Source organism: Alligator sinensis, unplaced genomic scaffold (genome assembly GCF_000455745.1).
Source record: "Alligator sinensis unplaced genomic scaffold, ASM45574v1 scaffold324_1, whole genome shotgun sequence".
Lineage (NCBI taxonomy): Eukaryota > Metazoa > Chordata > Crocodylia > Alligatoridae > Alligator > Alligator sinensis.
The window spans coordinates 954,470-970,988 of record NW_005842188.1 but is presented as its reverse complement, the minus strand read 5'-3'; the positions used below and the strand labels follow the sequence as shown (position 1 = coordinate 970,988).

The window sequence follows — 16,519 nt, the reverse complement described above, 5'->3', positions numbered from 1 at the left end:
CTTGAGTCCAAGAAACACAATGAATGGGAGATCTTTTAACAAGTGCTGAAATATTCAAGGACAATTGACTCTGGAATGAAGGGGCGAGGCAGGCGGCCACACACATGGGCCAAGAGATAAGAGCAAAGAAGGGAAGGGAAAAGGGGGTGGGGGGTGGGGAGGAAGCCAGACAACATTTAAAACATCCCACCCTGGCCAGTGGAGAGGAACAGAAGCTGGAGAGCTGATGGCCAAACCAACCCCTTTACTTGTCTCCATCAATCACCAGCTGGTGGCTCTCCAAACCTTGCAGCTGTTGCAGCAGGAGCGGGGAGGCAAGGATGATACCAGTGCCCACTTGGACCAGGCCTCTCAAGCTCCACTATTCAGCATAGACAGGCCCAGCCCAATTCAATATGGCATGGGACAAGACCAGGAAGCAGCCTTCACAAACACATCTTGCCAGGTTGGGAAGCAGGCAGGAAGCAGAAAAGGCACAAACCAAAGCCCTGAGGAGGAAGAAGAAAATGGATTTGAGCCTCTTCAGCCCCAGCCAAAAGATTCATTCCCGTTATGTCCACCCAGGCCCCGAACTCTTACAGAGATTGCTCTGCACAGCATGTTATCCCGAGTAGTAGATTTAACATCCCAGCTTGTAAATGTGGAACAGACTCTCCTGTTCCCTCTGTTACAGGAGCATCATTCTTCTGACCATTTAAAAGTAAGTAAATGAGACCAGGGTTGTTGGTTGTAGCTGCGTTGGTCTAAGGACATAGGCAAATCAGGTTCTTTGGGTAGATACAATATCTTTTATTAGACCAACTAAATAGATGGAAAAAAGGTCTTTGCAAGCTTTCAGGCAAAAACATCCTTCCTCAGGCATAGGGAGACTCTGCTACCTTAGAGAACACATAACACCACAAGAGTCACCCTATGCCTGAGGAAGGGTGTTTGTTTGTGCTCAAAAGCTTGCAAAGAACATTTTTCCGTCTATTCAGTTGGTCCAATAAAAGATATCACATCTACCCAAAGAACCTTGCCTGTAAGTGACACCAAAGGTTTATTGTCTGGGGCCTTTTTCTGCAAATGTGTACTGATTAGACCATCATGGAATAAACTGGGTCCTGCTGTACTGATTGCAGCAGCTTTTTATTTACCCTGACTTGGTAGTAAGCAGTTACCCAAATTGTTTTAGGCTTAAACATCATTAAAAAAATAAAGATGGTGAAAAGATATCACAGAAACACTTTGGGTTTTGTTGAAAAAGTATACTCTTTTGGTGCTATAGGGTGTAATTAGGCTTTAAATAAGGCATTAGGCATTATTTGGAGCTTTTCCAAAAGCTACTTTCATATTTTCAGTATAAAACCTTAAATTGCAAAGTGCTATAATGCTATTCAAAGAGCCCAGGACAACAAAAATGAAGGGAGGAACAACATCTTATAAGTGAAATATTCATTTTCATTGGATGAAAGACCCTCTGGCTATTATTCCAGAATGACAATTTATATATACAGCATGTGGGACCCCAGTGAATATATGTATGAAGCAGTCCTAGCTTTTTTCTGATAAATGAAGGAATTGCTTATATTATCACATTTCTGTGGCTTTTTTGCCAATCACGGAAAAGAACATGCCTGAGGTGATTCACAGGAGATGTTGGAGGAGAGACAGAAGGGGTGGTTACTGTCAGCAGTCATGTTACCAGGGACCACCAAAAGCACCCTGCAATAGGCCATGATCCCATCTCAGGACAGCCTCTCCAAAAGGAGTCCCATCTAAGGGAAGGTTACCTCAAGATTTTATAAAAACTTATCTATGCTGTTCAATTCATGATATTGGTAATGGAAGATCGAGTTGATTACTTGTAGGACATAGGTTCAGAATTGGCATGGTTACATAGTGACTAAATGTTATTTCCCTATAATGACTCTTTGAGGAGTTAAGTCCAATTCTTTGTGACAAATGTATGTTGCTACATGGATTCATACCTGGTTAGTGAAAAATTAGGGCCATTATTTTCAGAAATGTTTTTTAAGTATCTCAATACTGGGTGTCCAAAATAAGATCCTTCAGGGACCTGATTTTCAGAGATTCTGACCCCATAAGCCCTCTCCCCTTCCTATTTCAACTGTAATTGTTCACACTTCTGAACAATCAAGCCCAAGTTATTACAAGCAAGGCTTTCAAACAGAGGCAGAAAAAAATCAGAAGCTATCTCTGAAAATTTGGCCTAGATTCCTTCAGTCTCAAGGGATATTAAGCCAGGACCTTTCACCAGAACTAAATTCACTTAAGGAGGAGTCAGAAGGAAAAGAAAGAAAACACAAAGCTTTGTATGACATGCAAAGGCCAAGATAAAAATCAGCTGAAGTGGGTAGATCTAGTACTTCTGTGTAAATGAAAAATGAATGGAGAATTGTTTATTGGATTTATGTAACATTGAGTTTCCTTTAGGACACCCATATTGCTGCTAATGAAAAATAAATAAATAATAACAATGGCACTGCTTGTTAGCATACTAATTCAACAAACTACATGTACTTTGAAGACGGTTCTGTGTTCTTCCTCTTCCTTCCCAGAGCTGCTTTACTATTTGCTTCTGTGAGAGTGTATGTTTAGATGTCAATGGGTATATCATTTCATATAGATTCTCATGTTAGGACTGCACTTGAAGTCAGGTTAGATATTTTTTTAGGAAAGCCCATTATTAAGCCCAGTGGAACACTGGCCTTTTTCTCAATTCATTTTTATGCCTAGGTGGCACATAGTCTGTGGTATGTTTCCATAAAATCTGCATCACTGATAACCAGGCTTTTTAGCTGGAAGTGACTGCTGATGGACATTTAATTTTACCTGAGTTGGATTCCAAGAATTCAGTTTATATGTTTACCTTGACAGGAAATTTAGATGAACAAGCTTCTCAAACTGGGCTTTGAGATGAGTTACCCAAAACCCTTTAAAAATAAAAAGCAGCTATTGATACTGTGTTCATCCAGTCACTCCCCTCTACTGCAAGGGAACAATCACCCTCTGAGCACAGAAACACTCTCAAATGCTAAATGGTCTGATCCTAGTCCTGCTACAGTGCCCTCTCGCTGCTTGCTACAGCTCTATCTCACCTTTTAGCAATCCGGAAATCAGAGAATCATAGGACATTAGTCCAACTCCTGCTCAAAGCAGGACCATCCCAACTAGATCATCCCACCCAAGGCTTTGTCTACTCAGGTCTTAAAAACCTTCAAGGATGGAGATTCTACAACCTCTCTGGGTAACCTGTTCCAGTGTTTTACTACCCGCCTGGTGAGAGTTTTTCCACATATCTAACCTAAACTTCCCTTGCTGCAACTTGAGACCATTGTTGCTTGTTCTGTTATCTGCCACCACTGAGAACAGTCTAGCTCCAGTCCAACTCTTTGGAAACACCTTGCAATTAGTTGAAGGCTGCTATTAAATCTCCCCTTAGTCTTCTCGTCTCTTCTCCAGACTAAGTCCAGTTTTCTCAGCCTGTCCTCATAACTCATGTGCCCCAGCCCCCTAACCATTTTTGTTGCCCTCTGCTGGACTCTCCAATTTGTCCACATCCTTTCTGTAGTGGGGGGCCCAAAACTGGACACATTACTCCAGGTGTGACCTCACCATTGCTGAATAGAGGGGAATAATCACTTCCTTTAATCTGACGGCAACACTCCCACAGCCCAGTATGTTGTTAGCTTTCTTCACAAGAAGGGCACACTGCTGGTTCATATTCAGCTTATTGTTCACTGTAATCCCCAGGTTCTTTTCTGCAGTTGCTGCTTAGCTAGTCAGACCCCAACCTGTACTGGTGCATGGAATTGTTCTGTTCTAAGTGCAGAACTTTGCACTTGTCCTTATTGAACTTCATGAGATTTCTTTTGGACCAATCTTCCAATTTGTCTAGGTCTCTCTGAATCCTAGCCCTACTCTCCAGCCTATCTACTATTCCACCCATCTTAGGGTGATCTGCAAATCTGCTGAGGGTGCACTCCCCATCCCATCTTCCAGATTGTTTATGAAAACATTGAACAAAACTGGCCCCAGGACTGACCCTTGGGGCACCCCACTTGATACCAGCTACCAACTAGACATCAAGCCATTGATACTACCCTTTGAGCCCAACAATCCAGACAGTTTTCTAAAATGCTTTGATTATCCTGCTTCTGTTTCTTTCTGGCCTGTGAGAAGTGCTAGATCAACAAGTCATGGGCTACTATAAAAATGGCCCAAAATGGTCCACATGGTTTGTGGAAATAAGATCCAAGCTACTGGCATTATGGAACATAAAACATACATTTCTCTGAGCAATTCAGAAACTGGAAAGCACTGTTTTGGCCAGCTCCCAGACAATGCAGGCCCAGAAAGAAGCCAAGAGATCTGTTTGGCTCAACAGGGATATTAGGGAGCTATTGAAAAAGAAAGAAGAAGAATATAAGCAATAGAATAATGGCTCAGCAACCAGAGAGGAATACACCTGTATCGCCAGGGTCTGCAGATACGAGACACAGAAAGCTAAGGTTGGCATGGAAATCAAGCTGGCAACTTGCATAAAAGATAACAAAAATTCCTTCTATAGACACAGGGAGCAAGAGGAAACTGGGATCTACTGTGGGACCCCTACTGCTGCTTGGGGGCAGCCCACAGTCAATGCCCGCAGAAAGACAGAACTCCTAAATACATACTTTGTGTTGGTATTCCTGAAATCAAATGGAGGCTGTTCACCTGACTGAGGTTTACATTAAGTCAGTCCTGAACAAGTGAGGGATCTCCTGCAGCACTTGGATGTTTACAAGTTTGCTGGGACAGATGGCCTGCACCCAAGAGTCCTGAAAGAACTGGCTCTCTCACCCCATTCTCATTAAAAAAGTAGGAAACTGTGGCGTCGATACCTACACGGTCAGATGGGTCACTAATTGGCTGAAGAGCCGCACCCAGAGAGTGGTGGTGGACAGGTCTTATTTGACCTGGAGGGACGTGGGCAGTGGGGTTCCGCAGGGCTCAGTCCTCGAGCCCGCACTGTTCAACATCTTCATCAGTTACTTGGACGAGGGGGTGAAAAGCACCCTGTTCAAATTCGCAGATGACACTAAGATGTGGAGAGAAGTGGGCACACTAGAAGGGAGGAATAGGCTGCAATCAGACCTGGACAGGTTACAGGGGTGGGCGGATGAGAACAGGATGGGTTTCAACATTGACAAGTGCAAATTACTGCACCTGGGGAGGAAAAACCAGCAGCATACCTACAGGCTGGGGAACTCCCTTCTCGTCAGTGCGGAGGCAGAAAAGGATCTTGGAGTCATTATTGATGCCAAAATGAACATGGGCTGACAGTGTGGGGACGCAGTCAGGAAGGACAACCATACCTTGTCATGCATCCACAGATGCATCTCAAGCAGGTCCAAGGAGGTGATCCTCCCCCTCTATGCAACACTGGTCAGGCCACAATTGGAGTACTGCTTCCAGTTCTGGGCACCACACTTCAGGAGGGATGTGGACAGCACTGAGAGGGTTCAGAGGAGGGCCACCCACATGATCAGGGGCAGCAGGGCAGGCCCTATGAGGAGAGGCTACGGAGGGTAGATTCAGGCTAGACATCAAGAGGCACTACTTCACTGTCAGGGCAGCTAGGATCTGGAACCAACTTCCAAGAGAAGTGGTGCTGTCTCCTACCCTGGGGGTCTTTAAAAGGAGGCTGGATGAACACCTTGCTGGGGTCGTTTGACCCCAGTAGTATTTCCTGCCCATGGCAGGGGGGTGGACTTGATGATCTGCTCAGGTCCCTTCCAACCCTACCAACTATGAAACTATGATACTATGGCTGAGCTTATAGCAGTGTCACTGACCAGGTTGTTTGAAAAGCTATGGAACTCAGGAGTGGTCCTGGACAACTGGAAAAGGGCCAATGTGGTGCCCATCTTTAAGAAAGGAAAGAAGGATGACCCTGCAAACTACAGATCAGTCAGCCTGGCTTCCATCCTGGGTAAAATCTTTGAAAAAATTGTTAAGGAGGCCATCAATTACAAGCTGGTAACTGATGGGGTGTTAAGAAGCAACCATCATAGCTTTGCCTGGACAGATCATGCCTGACAAAACTAGTGTCCTTCTACAACCAGGTAACTAGCCATCTGGATGAGGAATGAGGTTGACATCATTACTTAGACTTCAGTAAAGCCTTTCATTCTCTCATACAAAGTGGAGGGTACTGGGCTGGACCAGTCTACAGTTAGGTGGGTGGACAACTGGCTTAGAGGCCGCTCCCAGAGAGCTGTAATCGATGGGATGGCCACATCCTGGAGGGCTGCCTCCAGTGGTATCCCCCAGGGATTAGTGCTTGGACCCGTGCTCTTTAACATATTTATTAATGACTTGGACGAGGGGTGGAAACCTCACTGATTAAGTTCGTGGATGATACCAAGCTGTTGGGAAACGCGGGCACATCAGAGGATAGGGTTAAGATCCAGGATTACCTTGACAGACTGGATTCATGGGCAGAATGGAATCAGATGAGGTCTAACATGGAAAAATGCAAGGTGCTTCATCTGGGTAGGAAGAACCGTCATAACTACATGGTAGGTGGTGGTCCACTGGTTGGCACAGCATGTGAACGAGAGCTGGGGATCACGACTGACTGGAAGATGAACATGAGCCAACAGTGTGATAAGGTTACCAGAAGGGCAAATAGAACTCTGGCATGCATCGGCCGATGCGTGGCCAATAGATCCATGGAGGTATTCCTCCCTCTGCATTCGGCATTGGTGAGGCCTCAGCTGGAGTAATGTGTCCAGTTTTGAGCACCACATTTCAAGAAGGACATGGATAAGCTTGAGAGGGTACAAAGAAGGGCTGCCTGTATTGTTAAGTGCATGAAGGATAGGCCCTATCGGGAGAGACTCTGGGAACTGGGCCTGTTCAGTCTGAGTAAGAGAAGGCTGAGAAGTGACTTAATAGCCATCTACAAGTATGCCAGGGGTGAGCATCAAGATCTAGGGGAGCAACTCTTCAGGAAGGTACCTCAAGGGACGACAAGGACCAATGGGCATAAGCTGATACAGAGTAAATTCAGGCTAGACATAAGAAATATTTTTTTCTTTGTAAGGGTCACCAGAATCTGGAACACACTCACAGCAGAGGTGGTGCAGTCACCCTCCATGGAGGTGTTCAAGATGAGGCTGGACAGGCACCTTGTCAAACTTGTCTGAGCCCAATAACTTCCTGCCCATGGCAGGGGACTGGACTTGATGAACTTACAGGTCCCTTATGGTTCTATAATTCTATGATTCTTTAATTCTATAAACCTGTAATGATATTCATGTTCATGTTTTACTGATACACTAGGGTAATCAGAACAGTCATTTTTAAAAGTGGGCGCTTTTTTATTTTAGACACTACTTTTTATATAAGAAAGAAAAATTAAATGTAAAGATTCCCAAATAGAAGTGTATAGCTTACTTTTGCTATGATCAGGTACAGGACTTTATTACTGCTGCTTTCTGACAACACCCTGTCTCATCTCCTTAGCCACAGTTACCAAGGGGTCACTGGAGTGTTACTAAATCAGAAATGTATAATAGGTTGGATCTTAGCCAGCTGGAAATGGAATATAAATGATATTAAGACATTAAACTAGCTTTCATATTTGCAAAACAGTCATGGTATTTTATTTTTTTTAAATTGTGCTTGTCATAGGTACCAAATTGATAAGCCTAGAGACAGAAAACCTCCAGACAAGGTGAGCTCCCCCTGCTGCTTCATGAACATGCCCCAGTCCTGTTCTTTTTCTAGACCTGATTAGTTTCCATATGCATCTTTACACGTGCTGTGGGGGGAGGGAGAGTGCGCTTTATTTAGCATGGCTCTTGGGAGCCACTCTAATTAAAGTGTCCACAGTGTCCCATGTATTCAGCATCCCATACTTCAAAATGGCAGCAGGAGCACTTTAACTAAACCTTGTTGGATGAGCTTTAGTTAAAGTGCCCCTGCCACTAGTTTGAAGTATGGGGATGCTGAATACAAGAGATGCTAAGGCTGCTGAAACATGCTAATTAGCACACTCCAGCAGTCTCAATTAATCGAGTCTGCTCTGACACACTGTAATTACACACTGTATTTACAGGCACCCCGTGTTCCTAACAAAATAAATCCATGTGAATGGACTCTCATACCTGCATCTTGTCACATTGTGCTAGATCCTCAACCATGAAGTCCACATGCCCCCAGAGGCTTGGGGGGGGGGGGGGCACAGCAAGCTCCTGCAGGTGGCAGTGGCACTGTTGGTGGTGGAAGCATGGTGGCTGCAAGCGGAGAGCTCCCACAGATGGCCATGGCGCTGTTGGCAGCGAGGAGAGGGGTTGAGCACTGACTGGCAGTTGGCAACCACCTACAGATGCTGTTGGCAGCATTAGCTGTAGCCAGTGGCAATCATGGACCACTCTCAAACACCACCGCCAGACTCAGGGAGTGCACGTGCACCCACGTGCACCCTCTACGCGTTGCCAGTGTCCTCAACTAATACAAACTGGCGAAGCTCTGTCTAAATCAATGGAAATATATTAGCGCTAGCCAATTGCCTGTCAGGAATGATGGAGGAGAGCATGCCGGGATGGAGCCCTGTGCCCACCCCCATTCAGGCCCACTCCCCCTTTCCCTGCTGCTGCTTGGGGTCTGGGCCTGCTCCCCACTTCCCCACCGCAATGGGGAAGGAGTGGGGCCGAGGGTAGGGAACAGCTGGGCCGCCACAGTGGGGGGAGCAGTGGGCCCGGGCTGACCTGGCAGCAAGGCGGGGAACAGGAGGAATGGGCTTGGAACTGATGCAGAGGAGGGTGGGGGTGGGGGAGGAGTGGGCCCAGACCCAAGCGGGGCAGGAGGCTTGCTCCTTCCCTCCCCCCACCACTGCCACGTCGGGCCATATCGGCCCAGGCCCGCTGCTCTTCCCCCACCACCGCAGCAGCTGGCTTCTCCCCTGGCTCAGGTCCAGGCCCACTGCTCCCCCACCACCACCATGGCAGGTTGGCTTCTCCCCCAGTTCAGGCTCGGTCATCCTCCAGGCTCGCATTGCACCCAGGCCCACTCCTTCCCTCCCCACAATGCCACCACCACAGCATGCCCGCTATTCCCCCAACCCACATCAGGCCCACTCCTCCCCCTGCTGCCACCGCCTTGGCCCTGTAGGCAGACACAACAGAAGGAGCGAGCGGCGGGCTGAGGCCAGAGCCAGTGGCCTCACTCCCCCCCCCATGGTGTCCTGACCTCAGTCCCCCCGCCCCGCTGCCGCCGTCAGCTGCAAGGAGTAAGGGGGAGGGGCAAGGCCAGCTCTGGTGGCCTCGTCCCCCCCACCCCGCTCCATTGTTGCTACCTGCAGGCAGCAGGACGGGGGGGACAAGGCCAGCTGCGCAGGCTTCACCCCCCCCCACCGTCCCTTGTGTCTCCACCATCATGGTAGTGCTCCACTGCCACCAGCTCCTGTTCAAACACTTGTTCACACTCTGATTGCCTGTTTGTCAGCCAATCAGAGCGCGAATAAAGTGTTACAGACAGACAGACAGACAGACTTAGGTTTTTATAATATTAGAATACACCTGGTGAGAATCTGGCTTGCTGACTTTCTTGGCAGTTGGCAAAAGGCCCTGCCCTGTAGGTAAAAGGCCCGGCCCATGTGGATTTCTTTGCATCCTTGGCGCCATTGTCCCTTTACCAAGATCGTCATCAGTGGTGCTAGTGTCAGTGATTTTTCCCACTCTTCTGTGACTGAGCCATAGGAAACTGAACTGAAACTACATGTTCACATAGTCCACTCAACATCCAACTTGTAAAATAACATCAGATATTATTCTGTAGTCCAGATTTAAACTGGAGAATTAAAAGTGTTAGTTTATACTGACAAATGCTGAGCAAGCCAGCTAATTATTGTAGTTATGGTCTTTGAAGAATTCTGTAATGCCAATCCACTCACTCAGAAAATGCCCACAGCCTTGTGACAGTAACAAAAGCACAGTATTTTTTACTCATATACACGAGCAGGTAGACTGCTCCAACATGCTGTAATTACAGTGCATCACAGTACTGAGTCTGCTGGAGAGTAGTAATTTCATGCTCCAGCAGCCTCCAGTGTCTCATGTATTAGCATCCCTGCACTTCCAAATGGTGGTGGCAGCACTTTAACTAAAGCTTGTTCAACAAGCTTTAGATAAAGTGCCCCTGCTGCCATTTTGAAGCGCGGGGACGCTGATACGAGACACTTCGGGCGCTTTAATTAGAGTAACTTTCAGAGCTGCTCTAATTAAAGCCCACCCCTCCTTCCACTTCCAGAGCAGGTTATAAATGCCCATGATTATCATCATTTTTTCTAAGTACCATGGAATTGCAATTGCCGTAATAACGTATTTTTAAACTAAAAAAATAGTGGCAGTTTGGTGATTTAGAAGGTTCTCTCTCCCCACACAAATGAGGAGCTCTGCAATAGACCATGCATGAAGGTTCTAAATACAGAGGTGTACAACCTGGCCTAATGCCAATGGTGATGGCTGCCCAACTTTCATCAGAAGCTTTATCCGCAACCGCAGAATACGCCAATGAGCAAACACATGTTTTTTCTACCATTAATTAGATTATAAAAATATTCCTGGATTTAATAGCATAGATTTTTCATTTCTTGCAATAATTAAGAAGAACAACTACTGCCAAATGTCTTCACTTTTAGTTTTAATGTAAAATTCTTTGTAAATTTCAATACGAGGTAATTTAAACAGAAAGTTTTTTAAACACCCTCGAATAAACACTTTTTGGTATGATTTCTAATAGAACGGGGAAATGTTTCTGAATTGGAGGTAATATGCCCATGTATTAACCACTTCTTCACTCTTTGTGAAGAAGGGGTGCTGGCTATGTTAAAAAGAGGCTTTATGATGGTAAACCACAAAATGACCGCTGTTGTTTCTTTCACACAAACAACAGCTTCACAAGAAATTATTAATAGCCAGAAATTCTTTGTGATGTGACTCACAGGAAACAGTATATAAAAGTCTTTCCAAATATAAATGTCTTAAAACACTATAGTTGAATGGACATGGGAACTTAACTAGCTCTTAAGTTCATCTCAGAAGTGGAGACACATTGGCAGGGAAGCTTGCTCAATTCTCAAATAGAAGGCTTAGGTTTCCACTGCTGTTATTGTGACACTTTTTATAAATGTAAAATAGTCTTTTCAAAGGAGGAAATAAATAGATTTCTAAATCACAAGTTTTAGTTCTCTGAAAATTAATGTTATTACTTAGCAATTCTACAATCCTTTAGATTTCAAAACTGCCTTAAAACAGCTAATTTTCTCAACATCCTTGTGAGTTAACACATCTCTGTTTTACAGATGGACACACTCAGGCATGGAGATTAAAGGTACTATCCACCCTACTTATTTTAACTGTGTTTAAAAGCACAGCGATTTATCACAGTGGCTCCCCAGCCATCTCACAATACAGAGTAGACCTGGCCAGGTGGTTAAGAGCAGTCCAAATGATAAAAACATCCGTACACTTTGCTTCAGCTGGGGTTCTTTTCAAGAATAGAACATGGTTGGGGGCAGGCACAGGGAGACAAGGAGTGAGGGGCAGAGGGCACATGGGGGGGACGGGAAAGGGGGCAAGGGGCAAGTGGCAGGGGAGCAGATGGTAAGGGGCAAACACAGGTGTCGGGGGGGCACACAGAAGAGTGTCAGGCACTGGGGGGGACATCTGGCAGGGGTCAAACACGTATGGCAGGGAAAGTGGAAGAGGACAACAGGAAGGGGTCTGGATCCTCTGTCCCCCACCACTGTTTTCCCTGCCACAGTCAGAGCTAGAGACTCCACAGAAGGTAAGTGGTGGGTGCAAGGGTGCAGACAGTGGGGGAAAGCAGGAAGTGGAGGGAGAGCAGGCAGCAGGTGACAGTAACACCAGAGGGGTGAACAGGTGGTCATGCATAGGCACAAGTGGTGGGAGTTGCGGGGAGAGGCACTTGGGGCAGGCAGCAGGGGAGCAGGCACAGCCATGGGGGCAGGCAAGGGAGTAAGTGGCAGTGGGGCAGGGAGCTGAAGGGCTAGAACCAGGAAGGGCAAGTGGCAGGGGTTACAGGCGACAGAGGGGTAGGCACAGACATGTGGGTGGGCAAGGGGTTGTAGGGGCAGGAGCAGGCAGCAGGGGGGCATGTGATGGAGGGCAGGGGGTAAGTGTACACATGGGGGGAACAGACAGCAGGGGGGTAGGCACAGGGGTGGTGGCAAGGGGACAGGGGTCTGTCCCCTTACCCCCTGCCACTGCTTTCCCTGCCACAGCAGTGGGGATGACATATTTAAGACCTTCCACTAATTAGGTTCTATACATGGAAAATAATAACAACTTCCAATGTATAGAATCTAAGTATTGGGGGTCATCTTAAGTTCAATGTCATCTTGGATTTGGGTGAACGTAGTAAACAATTTGCCTGAAACCGCAGGATGACTTGTCTACTGTAGGATACAGCCCATGATTTCCATTATTGCTACCACTGATACATTTCCACCGGTGACAGCAGCCATGATGGAAGGTGCTGGTAGCTCCTGATTATTTTAACTGGTTAGGGGTGCCTATACATGAGTGTAGAGGCTGCTCTGATGCACTGGAATTCCATTAATTGAGTCTGCCAGAGTGTGGCAATTACCGCGCTCCAGCAGCCTCCTGTGCCTTGTGTATCAGTGTCCCTGTGCTTAAAAATGGCAGTGGGGGCACTTGATCTAAAGCTTGTCGAATAAGCTTTAGTTCAAGAGCCCCTGCCACCATTTTTAAGTACAGGCACGCTGATACATAAGACGCATCTGCGCTTTAATTAAAGCGGCTCTCGGAGCCACTCTAATTAAAGCGCCACCCCTCATTCCCCGAGCACGTGTAAAAGTGCCTGTGATATCTAAACCTGCTCTCAGTACTTCCACACAATATGATTGTTAATATGCTGGTGAACCACCCTTGCTTTCAGTGGTAGCCACCATGGGAAACTTTGGGTAAAAATATCCTAGAGTTGACTTGGTTATTGTGTCTTTAACAGGTTGAGACTGGAACTTATGAACTCCTAAATTCCAGCCTCTTAATAAAACACCAAAACTCAAACTCTTGGGCATGCTGAAAAAATAGAACAAGTGTCTTGACTATATGAAGGTTTACTTGATTTGTCAAATTAATGTCCCAGAATTAAAAAAAAATATATTCATCTAAAAATATCTTCTTTAAGGGAAACTTGTTAAAGGCAGAATCATCATAAACTAAATGACACTTGATAGTTAATATTACATTTACATTAGTGTTCAAAACATAAAAGTTGGGTAATTTGAAACAGGCTAAAGATTCAGCATAGCATTAAGTAACAAGGCTCTAAAACACTCAAAGAATGGTAGCAAATTTCAAGTCCTAGTTTTAAGAGCTTTAGAACTAGTGGGCCATGCAGTTTTTATTCTGGTGAAGCTCTATCAGTACCATGTGGGATATTAACTCATCTGTCTAAACATATGGCTCTTGACAAATGAAAGCTGCAGGGAGGATAGGCTTCTGCACTGAAATTGAAAACACTTTAAATTAAATCATTGCAAATATTTGTGCTTGTTTCTGTTAAAGGCCTATGAACCACTTGAGCTATTACTCTCTATCACCTTACTTCACAAGAGTCCATTGTTCTGAACTGAAAGCAGAAGGGATTTTTAATATGGAAACTTTTCCATTTACATCTGTTAGTTAGTATCCAGTTTTGCTGAAAGGAGAGAGATAAGCCAGGTTTTAATTCTCTGTCCTGTATCCTCAAGTTCCCATGTGCAGGACACCTGGAAAAGCTAACAAGGCTGGTTTGCTTGCTCAGTGCAATTTTTTTTTGACCTTTTAATATACTTGAGTAAGGATTTTATATCTCAGGAAGCCTTATAGAGCGGGATTTGAAAGGTAAGCTTCAAAGGGAAAATTAAAATAATTTTAGAAAAGGAACCTTTGCAAATTCACATGAAAAAATTATGACTCATCTAGGATCCTGCTTCCGAGAGGCAGCCCAAAACAGTAGTTTCTACACAAAGCAGTAGTTTCTACACAACTACAGCAGCTCTGCAACAGCTGCTACTCAATTTCTTGCGGCCTAAAAGTGCATTTGTTAAGTAGTTAGTTTCTAGCTATATTTTTCCTGAATGCCATGCCTAATTGATTGTGGAAACTAGACATTGCAGTTTTCACTGTTAACTCACCTTCCATGTTTTGTTTGCAGATCACCTTTATTAATATTATGACAGTGGTTTGCACTGAAGCCTGTAGGCATTCAGCGTGTGCTGGGAACACAGAATCCTGATGTCATTTTTTAAAACAAATGTTCATTTATGTGCAAAGATTTTTTCAATATTTAAGGCACTGAGGTTGGATAAGATTAAGAACAGACTTCATAAAATAAGTTACCAAAGTTCAGAAGAGCCTACTGACCTTTAAAAGTGGGTAGGTGAATAAGACCCCATGTTTCACATCACGCACAGCATTATGTAATCACCACCTTGCATGCATCTCAGAATGTAGGACAGTTCTCACTGAATTGGGGGAATGCCATAAAGGTTTCTGTGTAGAAAAGTGTGGCAGTATGGGCAAGCACAGTGATAAAGAGACCACAGCTCTCAAGCCACAAGTGGCTGTTCACTTCTGACTCTTTACAAAAAATGTTATGAATGTTTTATTCTTTTTTCACCGGATGCATTGAGTGTGTTTTTCCTGCAATCATGAACAAAGCAACATATGCACTCTTTCTCTATCAGTGCCAAGTAACATACTTCAGGCTTTTCTTTTGAACTGGAGTCTGCCACAATTGACTGAAGGTTGTATATGAGGTTGTGGTGCTGTGGTTCACACTGACTGCTCCTGTGACTCCCGAGCCAGTCACCAGTAGTGTAACTGCAGGGAGCGGGGTCCACACCACTGCAATTGGCACTGCACTAGCCTGGCGCTGCCTCATATGTCATGGCTGCCCCAGGTATGAAGTCACCCTGTTACGCTTCTGCCAGGCAGGTCTTTGTCAGTGGGTGAGGGCATTATTTTTCACTCATTTTCTTTTTCTTTTTCTTTTTGCTTCTAGGATAGCATCGAGTTTCGAAACATCTGCAGTCACATGGCCTCACAAGGGCAGGGATGGCAATTTGACAGAGACTTGTATGCAGCATACGAATGTTTGAAGACAATTGTTAAGAAACTGATCTGTTCACTTGCAGTTTTCCCCTCGGAGTCTTATGCCATCGCTCAATCTTCTTTGAGGCAAATCTTACAAAACCTCCCTGAGATGAGAGAGACAAGATCATACAGATGAGCACCACTAATACCCATAAGAAGTGAAAGCCTTATAGAACCTTCTAACTGCCTCCAAAATCATGAATAATTTGAAAGGCTGATACTACAGTCTTTACCTAAAAGAATGGTCCTGTTCATTTCATGCAAATAAGAGCTTCATAATCAAGGTCCAAATCCTGCTTTCATGATGAGCATCTTTGTCTCTCTCTGGAGTTTTAGTCAAAGTGATATCAGTGGGAGTTAACGTCTAATTTAAGGAGGAGCTCTGCATTGTGTATGACTGTACTCCAAATGAAGAGCACTGCAGAACTGGACACAAATATTGAGGTAGCATGACAAAAAATGCTGGTTGAGAAAAGGACTTACCAAAATCTGTGACTGTCCATCCCTCTTAGTGATAAAATTGTTTCCAAAGAAATTTTTTAGCTAGTTAATATTTTACTATGAAGAAAAAATGGAACTGAAGGGTTAAGGTGTGGAGTTGCCAATTCAGAAAAGGAAAAGGAAAATGAGTAAAATGTTATAGACCCTGGGAATCAAAATTTAAAGTAATACAAACTCTCAGTAGTTGATCTCATGAATGTTAAGGGAAATCAAACACAGAGGAGCCATGAGTACGGCTGTACTTTAACATATTTAAAAATCGGAGCAAATATTTGTGGAAGTCATTTTGCAAAACTCTCCCAGCTCTGGTGGCTATGCAGTGCACAGTAAAAAAAAATTGGCTTTCCTAATGCCAAACTGGGAGCATTTGTAAAGTCCAACTTGCTTCTGTTGAACATCTGCAGCTGCAATGTTGAAAAGAGGCATTTTTCCTATTTGCAGTAAGATTTAATGTCTGTGTGATTGCTAAGCAGCAATGAGGCTTTGTAGAATCTTTGTTTGCAAAGGCTAAATTTAACCCATATTAGCTGTAACTCATGCAGTAGATGAAGAAATTCTATAGAGCACGAGATAGAAAATTTCCTCTGTTGGCTGTTGTAGTGGATTTGGAGAGGTGATTTTTTTCTTATGTGTTTTCATGAACATAATCATATGAATACTTTTCAAGTATGATTCTGTATATTCTTTGATTGGCCATATTTTATGTCCACACTTTATATATGACAGTGCTCAGTTTTATAGGATCTGTATCATGTATTTGAAAAAAATCTATGAAAAGCAATACCAAAAATAAATATGTGAAAAAAGTGCAGGGGGAAGGGGGGCAGTGCCTTTTTTGT

General features: G+C 44.6%; 1 protein-coding gene across 1 annotated transcript; it reads left to right on the top strand.

Annotated features, from left to right (window-relative positions):
• Nucleotides 1-226: 226 nt before the first annotated feature.
• On the top strand, nucleotides 227-15,316 carry DLEU7 (deleted in lymphocytic leukemia, 7). The gene is made up of 2 exons (XM_025207183.1): nucleotides 227-700; nucleotides 15,088-15,316. Exons 1-2 carry the CDS (start codon nucleotides 227-229, stop codon nucleotides 15,313-15,315), a joined length of 702 nt encoding a protein of 233 aa, XP_025062968.1. The 3' UTR covers nucleotide 15,316.
• The last annotated feature ends 1,203 nt before the right edge of the window (nucleotides 15,317-16,519 follow it).